The 21,687-nt window shown below is 38.5% G+C and overlaps 1 protein-coding gene across 1 annotated transcript; it reads left to right on the top strand.

Annotated features, from left to right (window-relative positions):
- Positions 1 to 13,290: 13,290 nt before the first annotated feature.
- Positions 13,291 to 17,542, top strand: LOC120289830 (disease resistance protein RPV1-like). Its single transcript, XM_039305187.1, has 5 exons — positions 13,291 to 13,823; positions 14,405 to 14,551; positions 14,645 to 15,500; positions 15,594 to 15,875; positions 15,980 to 17,542. Exons 1-5 carry the CDS (start codon positions 13,291 to 13,293, stop codon positions 17,540 to 17,542), a joined length of 3,381 nt encoding a protein of 1,126 aa, XP_039161121.1.
- The last annotated feature ends 4,145 nt before the right edge of the window (positions 17,543 to 21,687 follow it).

Here is a 21,687-nt window from a genome sequence, read left to right as displayed (position 1 = left end):
AGTGCCCTTTGATGAGAGTCCAAAACGGATTTTTCGACAAATTGCTAATGTGGCATACTTGGAAACTTCCTGTCCAAACATCGGGTTGTTGCCTCATGAGCACTGCGTCAACATTTAGTCGAAAGTTTGGTGCATTACCTAATTAAAACCAACTTGCGATAAGTGTAGAAACCTAATTTAAAGTTTTGGTCATTGACCAATTGAAAAAGCCAAAAGTTTGTTTTGCCTACTTGAGGACTTTGAGTTTTGAAAACGCCATAATCAAATCTCTGACTCGTTATGAGTGGTATTTTAGTCAATTGATGACTTGAAATTTTGAAAACACACGATTAAGTCTCCAGGTCGTCATCAATGGTGTGGTGTTCAGGCATTGGACATGGCACGTAGCCAATGACCCAATATTCGTCGTGGAAGACACATCCAATTCTAAATGCCTAACTTCCACTGATGGCGGACTCAAGGTCTGATTTAGGTTAGTTTAACCTTCCAACCCTTGTTGCTTGAAATCTCCTCCTCCTCCTCCTCCTTTTTCTTTTTCTTTTTAAAATAATTTAGTTTATTTTTAAATTTAATTTAAATAAAATTAGAATAGAAAATTAGGTCTAGATTAAAATGACGTTGTTTTCGTCTTATACTTCATGATTTAGTTTGTGTCATTACCACGTGGGAGAGAAAAAATATTTAAAAAAAAATCACATTGGCATTTTTCGTTAACCAAATTAAGTAGAGTTAACATAATGACTCAATTTAACAAATTTGACTAATTTTAGGACTTGATAGTACTTTTTGCAAGTTTATAATTCAATTACACATTCGTGACAAATTTTAGAATTTTTAATAAACATATATAAAATTTTCAAATATTTTATTAACTTTTTCCTTTCCTTTCATTTTCTTTCTTTTTACTTTTTTTCTTTACAAGGTGGGACCACTAGCCACTGAGGAATGGCCACGAAGACCTCACAACCCCTAAGCCCTCGTGGGCCTATGGTTGCCAAGGGCTTTGGCAAAGGATGTTATGCTCTGACTATGACCCGCGAGGCCCTCATCGAATCTAACAAAGCAAGGGAGACTTGGCCTTCGCTTGCCCTTGCTATGGCTGGTGAGGACTTGGGCAGGGGCCATGAAGTCCTCACCCAAGAGTGGCAGCCCTCACACAAAGATTGGCAAAGAACAAAAAAGAAAGAAAATAAAAAGTAAAAAAAAGAATAAAAAATATAAAAAAATTAATAAAAACTGGTGACGCCATATAGGACAATTATCAACCTTGTGAATAAAAAAAGAATAGAAATAAAAATACAAAAATAAAAAAATGTGAATTTTTTTAAATAAAAAAAAAATTATTTACGTCAGTCGCGACCAAGAGCGTAGGATAGTTAGTTGGCCCTGTGAATAAAACAAAAAGGAAAAATAGAAGAAGGAAAAAAATAATAAAATAATTTATACGAAAAATAGAAAATTGAAAAATTGCTCACATCAATATTGACTACATAACATAGGATAGTTGGCTAGCCTTGTGAATAAAACAAGAAGAAAAAAAGGAAAGAAAGAAAAGAAAAGAAAAATAAATTAATGATTATATTATAGAAAACTTTGTAAAAATAAGAAATTTTGAAAAATTGTCCATGTTAGTATTGGGCTAGGACAGCCAGCCCTATAAATAAAAAAGAAAAAAATTTATGAATTATTTGGAAAACTTTTTTAAAAAAAATTAGAAATTTATCCACGTTAGTATTAGTTACGCCATGTAGGATGGTTGGTATTGATTAATAGTAATCTTAAGTCAAAATTAGTCAAAAGTATTACTTGGTAATTCGTTAAAAGGTCTAGGACAAAATTAGCAAATTCTTAAAATATTTAGGACTAAATTGGCACAGTTGAAATGTTTAAACCTAAATTGTCAAGATATGTAGAATTAAATTAATGCAATTAAAAAAAGTAGGAATGAATTGACTCCCCTATAATATGTTTATGACTTTTTAGATAATTTTCCTCTATTTCAACTATAATTGACCTTTTGTTAGTTACTCAAAAAGCATGACTCTAGCAATGAGCTAGGGAAAACAAAAATAGAATTTGTGACATGTATGCCCACATGTACGAGCGCTTCCGACCTCGGAATAGGAATTGTCTATTAACCACTAAATTTATTTTCATTTTTTTGACTCATTTCATAGAATATTTTAAAGATAATAGAATTCTGATAGGTCTCGAACGATTAGAATCACTGGAAAGCTTATGAATATGCTTCTGCCCATCCTTAAAAAAACTACCAAATCTTTCCAGCTTACAAAACCTAAGAGAGTTGAATTTAATTGATTGCGACTTGTTGGAAAGTTTACCTACTATGAATAAGGAAATATGTCGTTTGGAATTTTTCCAAATGCAAGATGCTGCCAAACAATTCAAGTCCAGAATTTGAAAGGCTTGCTGAGCTAGTCGCTTCCTGTCGGTATGTTATCGGTGGGAACTATGCTTTGTGATCAACTTCCTTCATGTATCATCTCCTCTATTTATAGGTTGTGTGTACATGACATTTTTGGCCTTGTACCAAGACTGAAAAGTAGCTACGCTTAACTCTCTTTTAATTTTTGTACGAGAGACTTGAGGAGACTGATCTTTTTGCCGCTAGTATTTTTTTACACCTGAATTTTCGTCAACAGGCGAACTATGCATCTTTTTGCGAAAATGAAAAAAAATAATGATATTAAATAGAAATGAAAAGGAACAGAAATAAACAAATAAATAAATGAGAGAGAAGAAAGAAAAAGAGTTCGGTCCAGCTCACGTCACCCAAATTCGCGATTCAGATCTAAACCACAGGACCCATTTTGCTTCATTTTCTTCGAAGTTGAATTCGATCCATTAACCCAAGCTCAGAGCCCACCGATGAGACTTAACTAAGCCGACCCATTTCCTTAGGCAGCCCACCAGATGAGGTTCAATAAGAGTAAGAAAGAAAGGCCCACTGATGGGGAGCCCGTCGAGAAAGACTCGGCCCATTCTCATTTTTCTCTACACACGAAAACCAGGGCTCTCATAATTGATGGTGAGAGATCTCGTGGAAGAAGTTTGGTTTTGACTATGTTGAATCTATATAATTTCGTGATAAAGATGATCGTATGTGGTTCAGGGAACCCTCGATTCAGACTTCACAAACACTATTCATAGACTAGTAATAAAGAAACTTTAGGTTAGACAAAATACATACACTAAAGGACATAATAAGGAATGACATTTACGCCTTTGAAATAAAAGAACTGATGTAAAATCTCTCGAAAAGATAAGATTTAATTCACTTTCGACTTCCCTCTTCAATTCGGCTAATCTCCACCTAATGCCGAATTTCAAAACATTATACACTTTTACGTGAAATAAATAATGTAGTGAGCGAAGCAATTGTCTCGGCAAGTGGGAAAACAAACTTTGATTCCATACAAGTCGCAAAGTTACAGACTTAGAATTTGTTCGTTATGTCAATTTGATACAAGGAAATCTTAGCTTTATGTACATTTACAGACAACTACTACTTGTGTTAGTCTTGTGACTCTCATTAATAATTCAACATAGATAAAGGAGCTGTCGTATATCGATTCTTTTTCTGTAACTTGCATACAATAAGCATCTCGATTAATTGGCATTTTGGCAACTCGACTAAAAAGTAAAATCAATTTTAAATAATTAGTAAGACTCTTATTGAATGATGAATAGAAACATTGTATTTCAATTTATACAATAACAATAAACACAAAATCAAATGAATATTTAATCGTCAATTTATTATAATATATTGACTGTACTAATATTAGAGTAAGCGGGATAACGAGATAGTTTCTCCTTTTTTTCATTCTAATTAAGGTGGAGAGTATTTACGATGTGGGAGAGAACCGACCATGAGCAGGATTATGACAATCCAATGAACTTTGTAGCTGCCAAGAGAAAGGCCGGACCAAAGCGATCGGGAAGCCACGGCGAAGGCCGATCTGTTGGTGACCCTATCAACAGATCACTTACCCCTTATGCGCTGCTTATCGGGCTTTGAAGAGCCCCCTTGGTCGGCCCATTCCACTGTGAAAGACCGCAAAAGTTTATTGGCCTAGCTTAAAGGAATTTCAATCATCTATGAGCCTTGGGAAACAAACAAGGCTGCGGATTGGATCGCTAAAGCCCATCGAGCAAATTCTCTTCTTAGTAATTGGTTTTCATATCCTCCTCAACCTTTAATTTCAATCTTATGCTTAGATGTTCCAACTGAAGATGCCCTTTAGTGGGCTAGTAAAGAATGAACGATATTTCTATCCAAAAAAAAAAGAGAAAGGCCAGACCAATCCCTCACGACCCCAAAAAACTATACTCCATACAAATCATGTGCCTGGCCCAATTCGACGGCCACAAACATAAGCGAAATCCAACTTCATATAACAATAGGCTATATAATAAAACTACCTAAAGATAACAAATACAAATCAAAATCATTACCACGTCTCTAAGGCTCCATTCATTAAAAAAAAAAAAAAACAACTTTCAGAAAAGAAGAAGAAGAAGAATAAAGCTTTTGAATTTTCCATCATTCAATTCATGGAAAATAAATTAATCAAGGAAAATATTTTTTGTCAATGAAAAAAACACTTTCAAAAGTGGGGAAAGCGGAAAACATTTTTCATCATCCTTCTTTCACTACTAAGCGAAGCACTTTCTTTCACCAAACACATTTCCCTCTTCTTCTTTTTTTCTTTAAAATAATTTGAGGTTTTAATTTTTATTTTTAAATTATTTTAGTTTCTTTTTGTTCTTTTTCTTCCTCGACCAATCGCCATCCATGATGGCCATCAACAACCGACCACAGGCAAGCTCAAGACTCACCCGACTTTGCCAAAGGTCGGTGAGGCTTGAGCCTTGCCTAGCTCGCAAACCTAGGCGGCTTGCTAGCTTGGGCAAGGGTCCGCTAGTCAAATCTAGCGAGGTGGAGTCTCACCCAAGGTCGGCTTGGCTCGGCTTGGCTCACCGAAATCTAGCGAGCTAGAGCTTGCGTCGGGCCAGTCGTCATCCATCGCCATGGCTGCAATTGATCGAAGAAGAAGAAAAAAGAAAAGAAATAGTAAAAAGAAAATAATATTAAAATAATTAAAATTTCAAATTTTAACAAAAATAAAAAAAAAATTATTAAAAGCGGTGCACAAGGAAACCAAATGAGATTTTTGATACCAAATGACAAAAATATTTTTAGCTCATTTTCAAGTTTTAGCCAAATATCGTAATTGTCATTTTCCAAAAAATGGTTTCTTGAAAAACATTTTCCACAATTGTACATTTTTTTCAAAACGAATAGAGTCTTATATAATGCTAAGTTTTTTCAAGCTTTACTTCTAATATTTGATGTAATGCGGAAAAAGGAAAATAATATGTGAATGTTTTTAAATTGTGCAAGATACCAAAATAGCTTTTTATTGGTGTTGAGGAAAGAAAATAATAAATCCTTTTTATGTGATGCACTAACAGGATATAATAAACTACTAAAGCTTCGGGTTTAGAAAATTCAATCGTAAAATTTTCAAGAAATTAAATTATGTTCTCATATTGAGTGACAAATGAAGGAAAAAATGGGAAGTTATGGTTGAAGGTTTCTAAATATTTTGTATAGCCAAAAGGTTCATATTAAATTGGGTTAATACCATAAAAAACCCCAAACTGGTACACTTGTGATAATTTTACCCCAAACTATTTTTTTGACCATAAAAAACTCTAAACTGGTACACCTGTGACAAATTTACCCCGATTGACTATAAAAAATCTTAAACTGGTACATTTATGACAAATTTACCCCAAACTAATTTATTCGACCTCAAAAAAACCCCAAACCGATAAATTTGTGACAAATATACCATTTGCTAAATTGAATTAATACCACAAAAAAATCACAAAAATTGTAAACTGTGACAAATGGAGCGTAAAATCCCAAATTGGTATACTAGTTAACTGTCACGTGTCATTTAATTTAATAATTTGACAGTAAAATTTGACAAAAACTACGGAGGGTAAATTTGTCACAAATATACCAGTTTGGAGTAAATTTGTCAAAGGTATACTAGTTTAGGATTTTTGGTGGTAAAAAAATAGTTTGGGGTAAATTTGTCACGAGTACCAGGTTTGGGGTTTTTTAGGTATTAACCCTATTAAATTTAATCATGTTTAAGTTTTTTTAAGAAACTAATTGAATAAATTCAATTTACATTTTGTCAAGAATGAAGAGCAAAATATGAATTTTTCCCAAAGGAAAAAGGAAAGAATTGAAAGAGAAAAGGGCAAAATTTAAATAAAAAACAAGTATGTAAATAGGCGTGTCAATAAATTAATGGAACACATATTTATACAAATATATTTTTGTCTTCTAGAAGTCATTGTGTGGTCTATAGATTTCGAGGATCCATACCATCTAATACATTGACCGTGTGAGTCTGACTGTAAGGCTCACATGAATAATGATAAAGAGGAGCTTCGTCCTTTTGATGTATAGACCATACAATATGTTTCCAAAACCCTCTTTGAAGCAATTCCATGCATACGTTGGTAAATAGTAAGTATTCCATAGTTTTAAATATACGAGATCAAGCCAATCATGTTTAAAAAACATATGGACCCATAAAAAATAAACACGAGTTTGCATAATAATTTTGCATTGTGTATTATTTATATCTATCACTTTACGCATAAACAAAGTCCATACATGATCCTATCATGACTAGCTTCCCATGCCCAACAACCCATGAAACTGACTTGGAAAATTCTCTTGGTAGCAACCTATGTAGCACCAATACGGACACGCAACACGCGACACGACACAACACGACGCGCCGACACATTATTTCTAAAAAAGAAGAGAATTCCGATACATTCCGACACGTTATATATCAATGTATTTATATATATATATATATATATATATATATATATATATATGCAAAAATAAATAATTAATAATAAAAAGAGCATAGAATTAATTTATACTAAAAATATTAATCCAACATTTGTTTTTTTTTTTTTTTTTTTTTTTTTTGGTAAAAGAATCCAACATTTGTTAATATTATTTATTATTTTAATTTGACAGAGATTAAATGAGAAATTCAAAATTGCAAACACAAGAGTAAATTTGAAGGAACATGTCCTATTTTCTTACATTTGTTAGAAATTAATGAGATTTCTTATAGTCCCAGACTGAGTTTGAAGTTCATGATATAGATTGGCTTGAGCTCCTTCGCAAAACAAGGTTCGAGAAAATGAAAATCTAGGACAAGAACTCTCATAGTACGACCAAAAGAAAGGAAATAACTAAATTCACCATGGAAAATGTGACCAAAATAGATAACTCACAATCGACGTTTACGAGAGGTGAAAAGAAGCAAAAAAATCACAACTTTAACCTAGTAGAGGCAATGTAGAAACATTGGCAAGAAGAGGGCGTTCCATTGTCACTCGTGAGAAGGTCAAAACTTATAAGTGAGAAGCTTGAGAGTTAAAATTTTATTTTTTCCCTTTATTTTTGTTATTTTCATTATTATTTTTATATATTTATATTTTTACCTCTCAAGTATTGAAATTTTTTAAAATTGACCCCGTGCGTGTCGGAATCGCATGTCGAAATTTCAAACTCGTGTGTTGGAGCGTGTTGGGAAGAGTTGACCATGTGTCGGATTTTCTGACACTTGTTGACCGCATGTTGAAGTGTGTCGGACACGTGTCGGAGTGTCAGACACAATACGAAGGCTTCCGGAGAGTGTCGGTGCTTCTTAGATAGCAACTGATGCCTTTTCTATCATGCTGCACAATTTTGACCCTATGAGGTAGCTCCCTCTAAATGTAATTAATGCCCCCATTGACTTGGTAGTCATCGTCCCCATGCCCGACGACCCACTAAACGTAATTAGTGCCCCATTGGTCCCCATGCCCAACATCGTCCCCATGCCCAACAACCCACTAAACGTAATTAGTACCCCCATTGACTTGGAGTCATCGTCCCCATGCCCAACAACCCAACAATCCACTAAACGTAATTAGTGCCCCATTGACTTGGAGTCATCGTCCCCATGCCCAACAACCCATGAAACTAACTTGGAAAATTCTCTTGGTAGCTCCCTCTAAACGTAATTATTGCCCCCATTGACTTGGAGTCATTGTCCCCATGCCCAACAACCCATGAAACTAACTTGGAAAATTCTCTTGGTAGCAACTAATGCCTTTCCTATCACATTGCACAATTTTGACCCTACGAGGTCGCTCCCTATAAACCTAATTAATGCCCCATTGACTTGGAGTCATTGTCGTTCCGTCAATTCTGCTCCTAGATCTATCAGCCAGAGAGAATCCCAATTTGTTGCGTACGTACTACAAACATTCAGGAAACTTTAAGATATGACGGCGTGATACACACCCAAGTGGCCACATCAGTTCTAAAACCCTTAAGTCATTCTTTAATTTTTCAATTAGTTCATTAGATTTTTTCTGTTTTTAATAGAATATTGCAATTCTCAAAAATTGAAACAAAACTATCCATTTGCGGAAGAGTTGGTCAGCAAAAATTTGGGTTAGTTTTTGTTAATAATGACTTGACTTGGGCTTTGCTTCTAATATCTGATGTAATGTGGAAAAAGGAACATAAATCATGAATGTTTTCAACTTGTGCAATTTTTAAAATGGGTTAGCACTACGAAAATCCCGAACTAATATATTTGTGAAAAATTAACTCCAAACTAATCTTTTGACCACCAAAAACTGTAAATTGGTAAACTTATGACAAATTCACCATCCCTGAGTTTCCATTAAATTTTACAATTAAATTGCTGAGTTGGATGACAAATGACAGTTAACAGAAATACTAATTTAGAGTTTTACTCTCCGTTTGTCATATGTATACCATTTTGTAGTATTAATTTAATTTAATGGAAACTAATTGATGTTCAATGTGTCACAAATGTACTATTTTGCAGTTTTGGTTGTTAAAACTTTAAATTGGAGTTGGAAGTGCGAATGACCGCATATTTTGATTGAACACGAAATGGCGTAACGAGTGACATTCAAGTTTGGATATAAATAGCTAGTATGTTGTAATGACATTATGGATGCATATATGTAAATATAAGTGTGTTCGAAACTATCCCTGTTTGTTGATTGAGTGAATTGTTTATGCTTTCGCTTGCGTATTTAATCGAATAAAACGATTGTGTCGGCAAAGACTCCTGGGATGTTGCAATCAAATGACCTAAAGGAAATGAATGACGACGAATGAGGGGTGCCGCGTGCTCAAAGCGGGTCGAGGCGTGACAGACATATTATGTATTCTAGAAGATATTGTGTGGACGTGGATCCATACCATCTAATATATTAACTCTACGGGTCTTGCTACCGGGTTCATATGAATAATAATAAAGTCAAGCTTGGTCTTTATGGTGGATAGACCATATAATATTTTCTCAAAATCCTCTTTGAAGCAATTCCATGCGTACTTTGGTAAATAGCAAGTATTCCATAGTTTTAAATATATGAGATCAAGCCAATCACGTTTAAAAAATGCGCGGAGCCATAAAAACAAACCCAAACGTGCATACCAATTTTGCATTGGGTGATTATTTGTATCCATCACACTACGCATAAACTAACATGCATTATCCTATCATGACTAGCTTTGCAAGCCCAACAACCCATAAATCTGATTGGAAAATTCTCTTGGTAGCAACTGATGCTTTCCTATCACGTTGCACAATTTTGACCCTACGAGATAGCTCCCTCTAAACGCAGTTAATGCCCCCCTTGACTTGGAGCCATTGTCTTTCCGTCAATTCCGCTTCTAGACCTATCAGCCAGAGATAATTCCAGTTTGTTGCGTACATACTACAAACGTTCTGGAAACTTTGAGATTTGACGTGTTCATAAATACACAAATGTCCAATTCAATTCTAAACTTATTTTACGATGACCAATTTAACTCTAAATCTCCCAATTTTACCAATTTAGTCATGAATTTTTTTATGATTTACCAATATAATCCTTCCGATCATAATTGGTTGGAAGTCACCGATGTGGACATTGGACGTGGCAGGCCAACATTGACGTGGACAATTTGTTCAATTTTTTTCTTTTAAATTCTGGATTTTCTTTTTTTCCTTTTTTGCTCTTTTGTTTCTTTTATCTTTTTTCCTTCATTTGATTTTCGGCCAGCAATACTTGCAACACCCTTGCCCGTGGCTGCATGAGGCTCACCGGCCGTTGTTGGGGCCTTGGTAACCCTAATGTCTAGAAATCTAAAGGAAGGAAAGAAGAAAGAAAAGAAAGATAAGAATAAAAAGACGAAATAATGAAAATTTCAGAAAAATCATCCATGCTCGGAATGAATATATTGGCAAAATTTCTAAAAATCTAGCACTAATTGGCAAAGTGAAATTGTTTATAATTAGATTGGCTGCCGTATAATAAGTTCTGAATTTTTTTAGTAATTTCCCAATATGGAACTTACGACATAGTTTGTTCTAAACGTAGCTAATACACCGTGACTTGGGAGTCATTGTTATGTTCCGAGACTAGACCTTTTTCTGCTAGGAAAAATCCCAATTTGTTGTGTACAAACGTTCTGGAAACTTTGAGAGTTGACAGGATCACACGCCCTTAGGGAAAGGGAAGGGACACGCTAGAAGAACGATGACCTCGAAAGCATTATTCCCAATATGGAACTTACGACATAGTTTGTTCTAAACGTAGCTAATACGCCGTGACTTGGGAGTCATTGTTATGTTCCGAGCCTAGACCTTTTTCTGCCAGAAAAAATCCCAGTTTGTTGTGTACAAACGTTTTGGAAACTTTGAGAGTTGATGGGATCACACGCCCTCAAGGAAAGGGAAGGGACAAGCCAGAAGAATGATGATCTCAAAAGCATTATTCCCAATATGGAACTTACAACATAGTTTGTTCTAAACGTAGCTAATACGCCGTGATTTGGGAGTCATTGTTATGTTCCGCGCCTAGACCTTTTTCTGCCAAAAAAAAAAAAAAAATCCCAGTTTGTTGTGTACAAACATTCTGGAAACTTTGAGAGTTGACGGGGTCACACGCCCTCAGGGAAAGGGAAGGGACACGCCAAAAGAACGATGACCTCAAAAGCATTATTCCCAATATGGAACTTACGACATAGTTTGTTCTAAACGTAGCTAATACACCGTGACTTGGGAGTCATTGTTATGTTCCGAGCCTAGACCTTTTTCTGCCAGAAAAAATCCCAGTTTGTGATGTACAAACGTTTTAGAAATTTTGAGAGTTAACGGGGTCACATGCCCTCAGAGAAAGGGAAGGGACACGCCAGAAGAACGATGACCTCAAAAGCACATTCCCAGCTTTCTCCCTATGAAAACGCTTCTTCCGTTCGAATTGTATATGAATGATAACGGCCCGTCATATATTTGCTGAAGAAAGTCCAAATCTGTTGACTTCATCCTCAGCGTGAACAAGTGGGAGAGCTTGGAATGGTCGGTCTACCGCTGTCCAGCGCTTTGATGAGTGTTGTGAAAATAATGCCGCGGATTAGAGGATCTTGCAATTGAAGTCTAATCGAGAAGGAAAAAATATAGACTTCACAATAGCTCATTCAATCAAGTGTTTTATAGAACTTGATTACTCCCAAAGCAAATCCACAAATCATAATCCTTTAAAGACAACTCATTCAGAAAATTCATAGAGAAAAAAACCTTCACCCTTCCTTTGTTTACTTTTAGTATATATATATAGAGGAAACCTACTTTAATCAGTTTCCTTTATAAGTTCAAACTTGAAACATATTCTTAACAGAATAATCCATAATCTCTTGTCAAATGAAATTGCTCCAATTGCTTTTCTAATTGATAGGTTACAATCATGTTCACTGCCTATGTTTATGTTTAGTTAATTTTTCATACATAGGATATTAGACCTATCAAAATTGTTCATAAATATATATTTTTTAACCCATATATGATGAATTGCGTTGTCATGAGTTAGTTAAATTTAATAAATTGATCATAAATGGGTTTAAACATAATATAAATGTTAAATATGACATATATGGATTTACAATTTACCCAAACTCAACCCACTTTTATGACTTTTCTTCATACTCTCTAGCCTTCACTAGATTACATGCTCACTTAGTTCGCACTCTCACCTTATTTTGGGTATAATTTTTCCTACATTGGATTAAATATGAAAGTATTTAGCAAAATGGATCGGGTCATATATGGATTGAGTTTGTATCCGGTCGAGTGTGGGTCACTAGACCTGGATTATATAGAAATGGGTAAAAAAAAAAAAAAACGATTCAATGTGTCTATTTGGATCAAATCATTGTCGAACCAACCCAAACCCAACCTTGCCAACCCATTTGACGGAATCTATAGGATACAAATAATATGCGACCCATTAATTAGAATAAAGGATGCCCCAACCAAGGGTGGAGCATAAGATGAATTGCTTGACTTACTTTGACTTATGATGCATTTGGTAATTATTATATTTCCGAAAAAAAAATTCTGACCAGAAAATGATTATTTTTGTTATATTCTCCGGACGAATTTCTAAGCATTTGAAGGTGTTTACTAAATATCCAAAATTTATATTCCCAAAATAGAAATGTGTTTGATACAACTCTTAAATTTTTTTGTGACTTAGATTTTTTATTATATATATATATATATCTATATTTTTTAATTTTTTAATAAATGTATTATATAATTATTTTATTATATTTTTAATTTTATTATATAATTAATCATTTTTAGTATAATTTTATTATGTAACTTTATTATAGTTTTAATATAATTTTATGTTATAATTTATTATATTTTTTAATAATTTAATTATATTGTGTTGACCGAGTTAGAGGAAGAAGAAGAGGAGAAAAGAAACTCCTTACCAAAAAAAAAAAAAAAAAAGAGAAAAGGAAAGGAAAAGAAGAAAAGAAAAGAGAAAAAAATGATTTCGCTTGATTTTGGAGTTGTTCCTATAAATAAAGAAGTAACTTTTTCTACTTCTTAATCTGTTCCAAAATTATTCTTGAAACAAATTTGTTCCCGAAAAAAAAAAAAAAAAGTTACCAAAAGAATTTCTATTCATTTTTGTTCAGGAAAATAAAAATAGAACTAGGCACTATTTAGTATTTATCAAATAGGCCCTTAAAGTCAAGCGAAAGCGACTCGCCATACTCTCTTGGCTCTATAAATCCTAGTGAGGTTTTGTTGATTAAGTAATAAGATAGTAGAATATACCTCACATTGGCAAATGGAGCTCCTGACAATGAAGAGAAAAAGGGACTCGTCAGACACCTCGATGACGTTCCTTGCAAATGTTGGTGAGTCGATAGGATCTCAATTTGAGGTGTTCTTGAATTTTAGAGGCCCCGACACTCGCCTTGGTTTCACCGACTGCCTCTATCACTCCCTTGACGGAGCCGGGATTCGTGTCTTTAGAGACAACGAGGAGATTCGAAAGGGCGAAGTAATTGGAGGTGAACTTCTAAACGCAATTGAAACCTCCAAGATTTATGTGCCCATTTTCTCTAGAGGCTATGCATCCAGTGCATGGTGTCTCCGCGAACTCGCAAGCATTGTAAAGTGCCGGAGGGAATCTAGTGGCAAAGTGATTTTGCCCATTTTTTATGATGTGGAACCTTCTGATGTCAAGCTTCAAACTGAACTCTACATTGACGCCCTAAAAAGGCACGAAGCCAGTTTTGGCTACGACGAAGTGAGACGGTGGAAGGAGGCTCTAGCAGAGGTCGCTAATATTAATGGTTGGGACTTGAAAGATAGCGGGTAAGGCCCATGAAAACGTATTGCATGATCTTTACATCGTATATATTTTGCCTAACTGTTGATATTTAGATCTCTTAATGAGACTCACATGATTTATGATTCGAATGATCTTTGTCCGTATTATATATAGACCATGTGGCAATTTCTTGAGATTCAAGTTTCTAGGGTCATTGCTACGACTAGAATTAATGTGACTCTGTTATGCGCACTACATTATGTGGTATACTGAAAATACTACAAACAAAATTACAAGCATCTATATCTATACAAAAGTATGAGGAGAATATTGGTTGAACTTTTTCGTGCAATACATTTGGTAGTATTGCCTAGATTATGCCTAGTTTGAATGAAATTATACAACTTTTACAGGATTCATCATATTGGTAACTCTCTAGTATTGACAAGCTTTTTGTGGATAACAATTATCATTTGCGCCTCGTAAAACATCTCGAGATATCATATTTTAATGGCCACTAGTGTAGAAAATTGTAAAAGAACGATCTACGAATTTCAGAAAGCACTAATGTGTTGTATGTGACTGGCCACAACATTTTTTTCTTCTTTTGTTTGAAACGTGGCAGTCAAGGTGAACTCATAAAGCATATTACTAGTGAGGTTTCAAGCAAGCTACTGGGAAGAGCTCGAGTAATGCCCAATCATCTGGTGGGAATTGACAATCATGTGGAAGCCATGATGGACTTGTTAGGTGAAGACTCTCTGGATGTGCGGTTTGTCATAATCCACGGAATGGGTGGAATCGGTAAAACAACTCTTGCCAAAGTCGTTTTCAACCGAATCTCTTCTCAATTTCTTGGTTGCAGCTTTCTATCTAATATCCGAGAGTTTTCACAACACGGTAAGATGGCAAAGTTGCAAAAACGATTATTGTCTGATATTCTCAAGTCTAAAGTTGTGAAAATTAATGATACCGACACCGGGATCAACATGATTAGAGAAAAATTCTGCTGCAGAAAAGTTTTGGTTGTTCTTGACAACGTGGATAAGATAGACCAACTTGTGAAATTAGCTGAAAAGCGAGAGTGGTTCGGGCCGGGAAGTAGAATCATAGTGACGACTAGGGACATCAGTTTTCTCCAAAAAAATCCTCAAGAGTTTCAACTCTATGAAATGGAGGAAATGCCTTTTCATTATGCTATTCAGCTATTCAGTAAGCATGCGTTCCAAAGAGATGCTCCTCCACGTGACTATGATCGAATGGCAAGAGAAATTGTGAAGACTACTAGCGGCCTTCCTTTGGCTCTTGTGGTTATTGGGTCCTCTCTTTACCGTAGAGACAAAGAAGTATGGGACGATGCATTGGAAAAGCTAGAGAAAATGCCTCATAAAGAAGTTCAGGACATGCTAATGATAAGTTATGACATGTTAGAATATGAGCAGAGAGAAATTTTTCTGGATATCGCATGTCACATGGCCGGTGAAGAAAGAAGTGATGCAGTTTGTATGTGGAAAACTTGTGAGTTCTTTCCCAACAGCGCCATTACTGTCCTAGTTGAAATGTCATTGATAAAAATTACAAATAATCATAAAATATGGATGCATGACCAGCTTAGAGACTTAGGAAGGGAGATTATTCGTAGGGAGAGCATCCAATATCCTGGAAAGCGTAGTAGGTTGTGGTGTCCCATCGTAGCTAACGGTGTCATGCGAAGAAACGAGGTAAATTGCAAGTAAAGCCCTACTCTTTTTCATGAGCCATTTTTTTATCCTCCTCAAAGCTTACGCTGATTGGTCTTTGATTTCCATTGTCAGGGGACAGAAAACATTGTAGCACTCAAACTTGGGGGAGATTCAAAATTGCATAATATCACACGCGGAGAACTTTTAAGGCTGGTCAAGTTAAGGTTCCTTGAATTGGATGGAGGAAACTTTATTGGGGACTTCGAGGATGTCCTCTCGGAGATAAGATGGCTTTCTTGGCATCATTGTCCCTCGGAGTTTCAAGCAATTAACTTCTCTCCAAGCAATCTAGCCATCCTCAAAATTTCAAGAAGTGACATCGCAATTGATTGGGGTGGTTGGAGACAAATCATGGTATATAAGATCATAAATCACACGCGACTTAATTAAAATTACTTCGTTTCTTTAAATTATCGATTGTTAGTTTCTACACATTCTGACATCGAGTCGTTCTTCAGGGAAAAAGTAGGTTAAAAGTTCTGAATCTTAGATGCTGCAAAAGCTTGATCAAGACGCCGGATTTCTCTACATGCCTGACTTTGGAGAGACTGATTTTGAAGGATTGTGAAAGCTTGGTTGAAATCGACCCATCCATTGGTATGCTGCAACAATTGAAGCACTTGGAAATTAATGGGTGTAACGGTTTGAGGATGCTTGAAAGAGCTTCGACCGAGCAAAATCTATGCTTCGTGCCCCAATTTTTGCCAAACTCACTGGGTAATCTGAAGTTCCTATTGACGCTAAGAATGGAAAATATGAAACTTCTCGAGCTTCCAGAATCAATAGGAGATCTAACAGGTCTTCAATGCTTGTCTCTGAGTCACTCTTATGTCATCGATCTCCCAAGCTCAATAGGGAAACTAAGGTCTCTAGTTGAGTTGACTTTGTCTAACACGAAAGTTACAGAATTACCTGATTCAATCGGAGAACTCAAAAGACTGGAGGTACTATTGATGCCGGGTTGTAAGTTAAGGAAGCTTCCTAAGGTAATAGGTATGTTGGAGAAGCTTAAAGAGTTAGTCGCTTATGATTGCGAACTTTTGGAGGGAGAAGTCCCAAGCGAAATCGGGGCACTGTCATCTTTGAGAAACCTAGACTTGGGAGGGACTCGTATTTGCAAATTGCCGACATCAATCGGTCGGCTTCATCAACTGGAGAGTCTGCATCTGTTTCCTTGCCATGAGCTTCCAAAGTTGCCAGAGCTTCCTGCAAATTTGAACACGTTAAAGTTTAAGTCCACAACACTGCAAACAATTCCGAATGTCTCAAACCTGACCAATTTAGTCGCTCTAAGTTTATCCGATTATGGCCGTCCTAGATTTGTTGCACCTTCAAAAGAATTTGGCCCACATCACGAACCGGAGGCTAGTCAAACACCAGATTTGCGGTGGATTGGGAGGCTACGCAAGTTGAGGAGGTTGAAACTAGAACTTTCGGATGTCACCACGTTGCCTGCCGAGGTTAATTCCCTTACTGGGCTCCAACGACTTGACATACCTTGGTCCACCTTTCAATCTCACACGCGTTATCCATCCAATCTTCAGAGGTTGAATCTCATCGGTTTCGAGTCCATGGAGGAATGGCCGCGGGATTACAACTTGCAGAATTTGTCCAGCTTCGAGTTATGCAGATCTAGTTTAACTGACATCACACTGAATAGGCTTGGACAATTTGAAAATCTTGCCGAATTGTATATAACGGACAGTCGACTTCTCGAGAGCTTGTCCAATATATCTAGCTTGAAAAAGCTCCGGCGTCTGTGGATTACAAATTGCCCGCAGTTAGTTGAGATTCGAGGCCTTGGCCAATTGGAATTGCTGGAGGATTTGTGTATAGATGGTTGTGTCTCCTTGAGGAAGTTACCAGATCTGTCGGACTTGCGCAACCTGATGACGTTGGCTTTCTCTGGTTGCAAATCGCTGGCGAATTTGCCTCCCGTAGCAAATAAAGAAGCATGCCGTGTGAATATTCATTCGTGCAGGATGCTACGTGATTTCGATGGCCCTTATCACCTTTACTAGTATGAAGAGGGCAGACTCAACTTTTGCAATGTCGTATTTTCTATAGCTCGGGCCACTTGACCAGCTGAAGAACCCAGAAAAGAGTGGAGAAAGAGAGACTTAACATAAACAACATGTGTTCTTTGTTTTTTTTTTTGGTCGAAAACATGTGTTCTTTGTTAAATTTGACAGTTTTCTCCCTTATGTTCTATTATTTCTTTGCAAATTTTTAGCAGAGATCGAGGAAGAATTGTCATTGAACTGATTCATACAGTTCAAATTTGCTTGTATACAGCTTGTGTATCTGTATCCCACTATGTGTCATGCTCATCGGGTAAAATTTCCTGTGGCTTTCTTATTTCAATTAAGCGAAGGGTGTTTTACACACTCCATATGCTTTGAGCTGTGGTGATGTTATTGTTATAGGATCATAGTTTCCTCCATCTTTAGTTGGAGATTCTAATTGAGGGGTGATAGTTGTAGACTTTTGGTTATACAAAATAACTTTCGGCTTTTAAATTGTTTGAACTCGTATTGTAGTTTTCATGTCCCTCGAAATTTGCTTAAAGCATGTGTCACGGGCCGATCGATTGGGATCGTGACCGCGCGGCGACTCGGGCACTCTTGGATCGGAATGGATTGCCAAAGCGCCTAAGCCAAGCCTTGCACAGTCGAACGCTCACTCGCTCGCCTTACTCGGATCGTAGAGAGAGAAAGTATCTAAAGAGAAGAGCTCTGGAAAGAAGACTTGCTTTGTATTGCGGAAGTAGTGGATTCTTACAAATGAAGGAGGACACCCCTTTTATAGTTGAGGGCCTCGGATTACAACCATCGATCTAGAATGCTATCGGCGGACGAGATCGCACCGCCTCAACTACCGTCATAATGTCGTTTACCAACTACCGACATAAATGAAAGGGAACAGACTCCCGTAGTGTGACTTAATGACGGTGGTTCTTGCCTTTGCAATGTTCGGGAGAAGACTCGGTGGGAATCCGATTGACAGCAGGAAGTCCACGGGCGAGTTGGAGTCGACCTTGGGAACCTCTCGGGTCGTCCATTTCTAGGCCCGTGACATTCTCCCCCACTCATTCGAGCGACATCCTCGTCGCTCTCAGCTCGGCGAGCAGCCTTGCGGGCTTTGGCACGATCTTTCTTGTGCTTGTTTCTCTTCGCTCGGACGCTCATGAACGAAGGACCACATCCTTCGATGATGAAGTCGGATGCGCGTGGCATGGTCTTTGGCTTAGACGGAGCACGCGGTGCACATTCAACCTCGGGGAAGAGTGCTTGGATAGGCATGGCGTGTGTTGGAGTCGGATCCAACTTGGTCGGCGGCTTCACCTCGGACAGCTTGTTGATGCGCATGACGGCCTTCAAGCTCTTGTCGAGGCGTCGGATTGACGCGATGGTCTTGGTGTCGACCACCCCTTTGATCATGGGGATTATCGATGGGCACTTTTTGTCGAGGATCATCATACACTTTGTCCTCATGTCGATCATGGCTCCCACACTCTCGAAGAATTGCATGCCGAGTATGAGATCATAATCATCAAGAGGAATTACCTCGAACGACATTCGTCCCTTCCATCCGCCAATCTTGACGTCCACGTCGGGTGTTGCTCCAACGCCATGGAAGTCGCCCGAGTTGATGGGCTTGTACGACTTCCCGGATGGCTCCACGTGTAGACCCAAGACCTTTGCGACCTCGGTCGACATGAACATGTTGGAGGCGCCGGTGTCGACCAAAGCGTAAAGCGTTCGGCCGCCCACTTCGACCTCTACGAAGAACATGTCGGTGTTTGGAGTGATTCCTTCTCCTTTGGTCGGCGATCGGGCTTGGCCGGAGTTGATCATCTTCACAGCCCCGATCCGAATCTGCCGTTTGTCTTCTTTGGGTGCCTCCTTCTCTTCCTCAATGGCAAGGAGGGCGTTGACACGGCCCCTTTGTGGGCACTTTTGGGTCCAGTGCGGACCTTTGCAAATAAAGCAAGGAGAGGGAGGAGGTTGATCGAACTTACTCGCGTAGTCGATCGGTGGTCGACCTCTTTGGAAGGACGGCTTAGAGGTCCCTTCTCCCCATGGTTTGGCACGAACGTTTTGATCGGGCATGCCTCGGGGAGTGCCTCTCGTGTCGTCTTCGGGTCGATCTGACCTCCAGTCTCTTGCTCGGTTGATTCTCGGTTCAACCCTGGTGAGGTCGACGAGTGACTCGGCCATGCTCAGCGCACGCGCAAGACTACTCACGTCCCGCCGCTTCAGCTCAAGTTGTGCCCATGGCTTGAGTCCATCCATAAACGCTCCGAAAGCCTCCTCTTTGCTCAGGTTGCGAATCTGGAGTTTGAGCTTCGTGAACTCTTTCACGTACTCTCGGATCGTACCTCTTTGCTCGAGGCGATGGAGCTTGCTTCGGGCTTCTTGTTGAGCGAACTCGGGGAAGAAGTAGTTGCGGAATTCCCTCACGAAGTCGTCCCACGTGTTCACGGGATCAGCGCCGCGTCTACACTCGTCACACCTATTGCGCCACCACAGCATTGCCGTATCAGACAGGAACATGGAAGCGGTTCGTACCTTGATCGACTCATCGTTTATGTTGACGGCGCCGAAGTACTGCTCCATGCTCCACACGAAGTTGTCCACCTCTTGGGCGGACCGGTTGCCTTTGAACTCCTTTGGCTTCGGGACTTCAATCTTGGTCACCGTTTGAGCAGGCACCGCACCATTCGTGATGCTAAGTTTGCATAGGGCGAGCTCGGTCTTGAGCTCTTGGATCTCCGCCTTCATGGCTTCGACCTCGTCCCTACACGGGCTTACCTCTTCGATTATTTGGACGCGCTCGTTCAAACCATCGATCGATGCTTCGAGAGCTTCGTCCTTGTCGAACAATGGCGCCGTGGGTTGGTTGATGCCGGTCGTGAAGTCTTCACGGAGCGAGCCCTCAACCTCCATGATCCGGTCTCGTACATCGTCAAGACCTTCCATGAGTTCGAGCACAGCACTCCGGACCTTCCCGATCTTCTCATCGAACGTAGCCGCAGCATCCACCGAGGCATCTCTCTTCTTTGATTTGCTGCGCGTGTCCTTGACTGGCACAGCCTCTCCAACTATATTTGCATCTTGGCTTGACATTCTTTCAAACAGTTGGCGCTCTTCAATCTCTTGGATACGGATCTCTCTTTGGCTCTGATACCACTTGTCACGGGCCGATCGATTGGGATCGTGACTGCGCGGCGACTCGGGCACTCTTGGATCGGAATGGATTGCCAAAGCGCCTAAGCCAAGCCTTGCACAGTCGAACGCTCACTCGCTCGCCTTACCTGGATCGTAGAGAGAGAAAGTATCTAAAGAGAAGAGCTCTGGAAAGAAGACTTACTTTGTATTGCGGAAGTAGTGGATTCTTACAAATGAAGGAGGACACCCCTTTTATAGTTGAGGGCCTCGGATTACAACCTTTGATCTAGAATGCTATCGGCGGACGAGATCGCACCGCCTCAACTACCGACATAAGTGTCGTTTACCAACTACCGACATAAATAAAGGGGACAGACTCCCGTAGTATGACTTAATGACGGTGGTTCTTGCCTTTGCAATGTTCGGGGAGAAGACTCGGTGGGAATCCGATTGACAGCAGGAAGTCCACGGGCGAGTTGGAGTCGACCTTGGGGAACCTCTCGGGTCGTCCATTTCTAGGCCCGTGACACATGTCTAAGTACATCCAACACATAAATGATTGATTGATTTGTAAAAGAAATATATTATGAAAATGACGATGATTCTAGAGATTTGGAGAAAGAACCACCCTTTTAAGTACAGCGTAACCCAAACCGACAGAGATATTTCTAATTCCACTTACGTTCCTCGCAGCTGACTCCAAATCCCATTAGAGAAAGGGCGCTCAAAAAAATAAAAAGTCGTCTTGATTCTCGAGAACAACCCCGCAAAACACAAGATATTCACAGATTCCTACTTTCACTCGACCTATCAAAGATTAATAATTTGTTGAGAATGGTGTGAAGATGAACAGAGTGGAAGGAAGAAAGATGAAGATGAAAATGAACGAGGAGTTTTGGACTTTCTTCTCTGTATTCAAGGAAAAATGTTCATCTGAGAGCTTGCTTATCTCGCTTGCTCTGTTTTCCTATTTATATTACATGATCTTGACGAAG

This window comes from Eucalyptus grandis, chromosome 11, assembly GCF_016545825.1.
Source record: "Eucalyptus grandis isolate ANBG69807.140 chromosome 11, ASM1654582v1, whole genome shotgun sequence".
Classification (NCBI taxonomy): domain Eukaryota; kingdom Viridiplantae; phylum Streptophyta; class Magnoliopsida; order Myrtales; family Myrtaceae; genus Eucalyptus; species Eucalyptus grandis.
Note: the sequence above shows the minus strand (reverse complement) of the source record. Positions and strands in the feature narration are given on the sequence as shown.

Excerpts from the sequence above, each read along its gene's own strand:
- LOC120289830 (XM_039305187.1), top strand. The coding sequence starts at position 13,291 with ATGGAGCTCCTGACAATGAAGAGAAAAAGGGACTCGTCAGACACCTCG. Across the intron at positions 14,552-14,644 it reads GAAGACTCTCTGGATGTGCG|CTTTCTATCTAATATCCGAG; the intron begins GTTTGTCATAAT and ends TCTTGGTTGCAG. Across the intron at positions 15,876-15,979 it reads GTGGTTGGAGACAAATCATG|GGAAAAAGTAGGTTAAAAGT; the intron begins GTATATAAGATC and ends GTCGTTCTTCAG.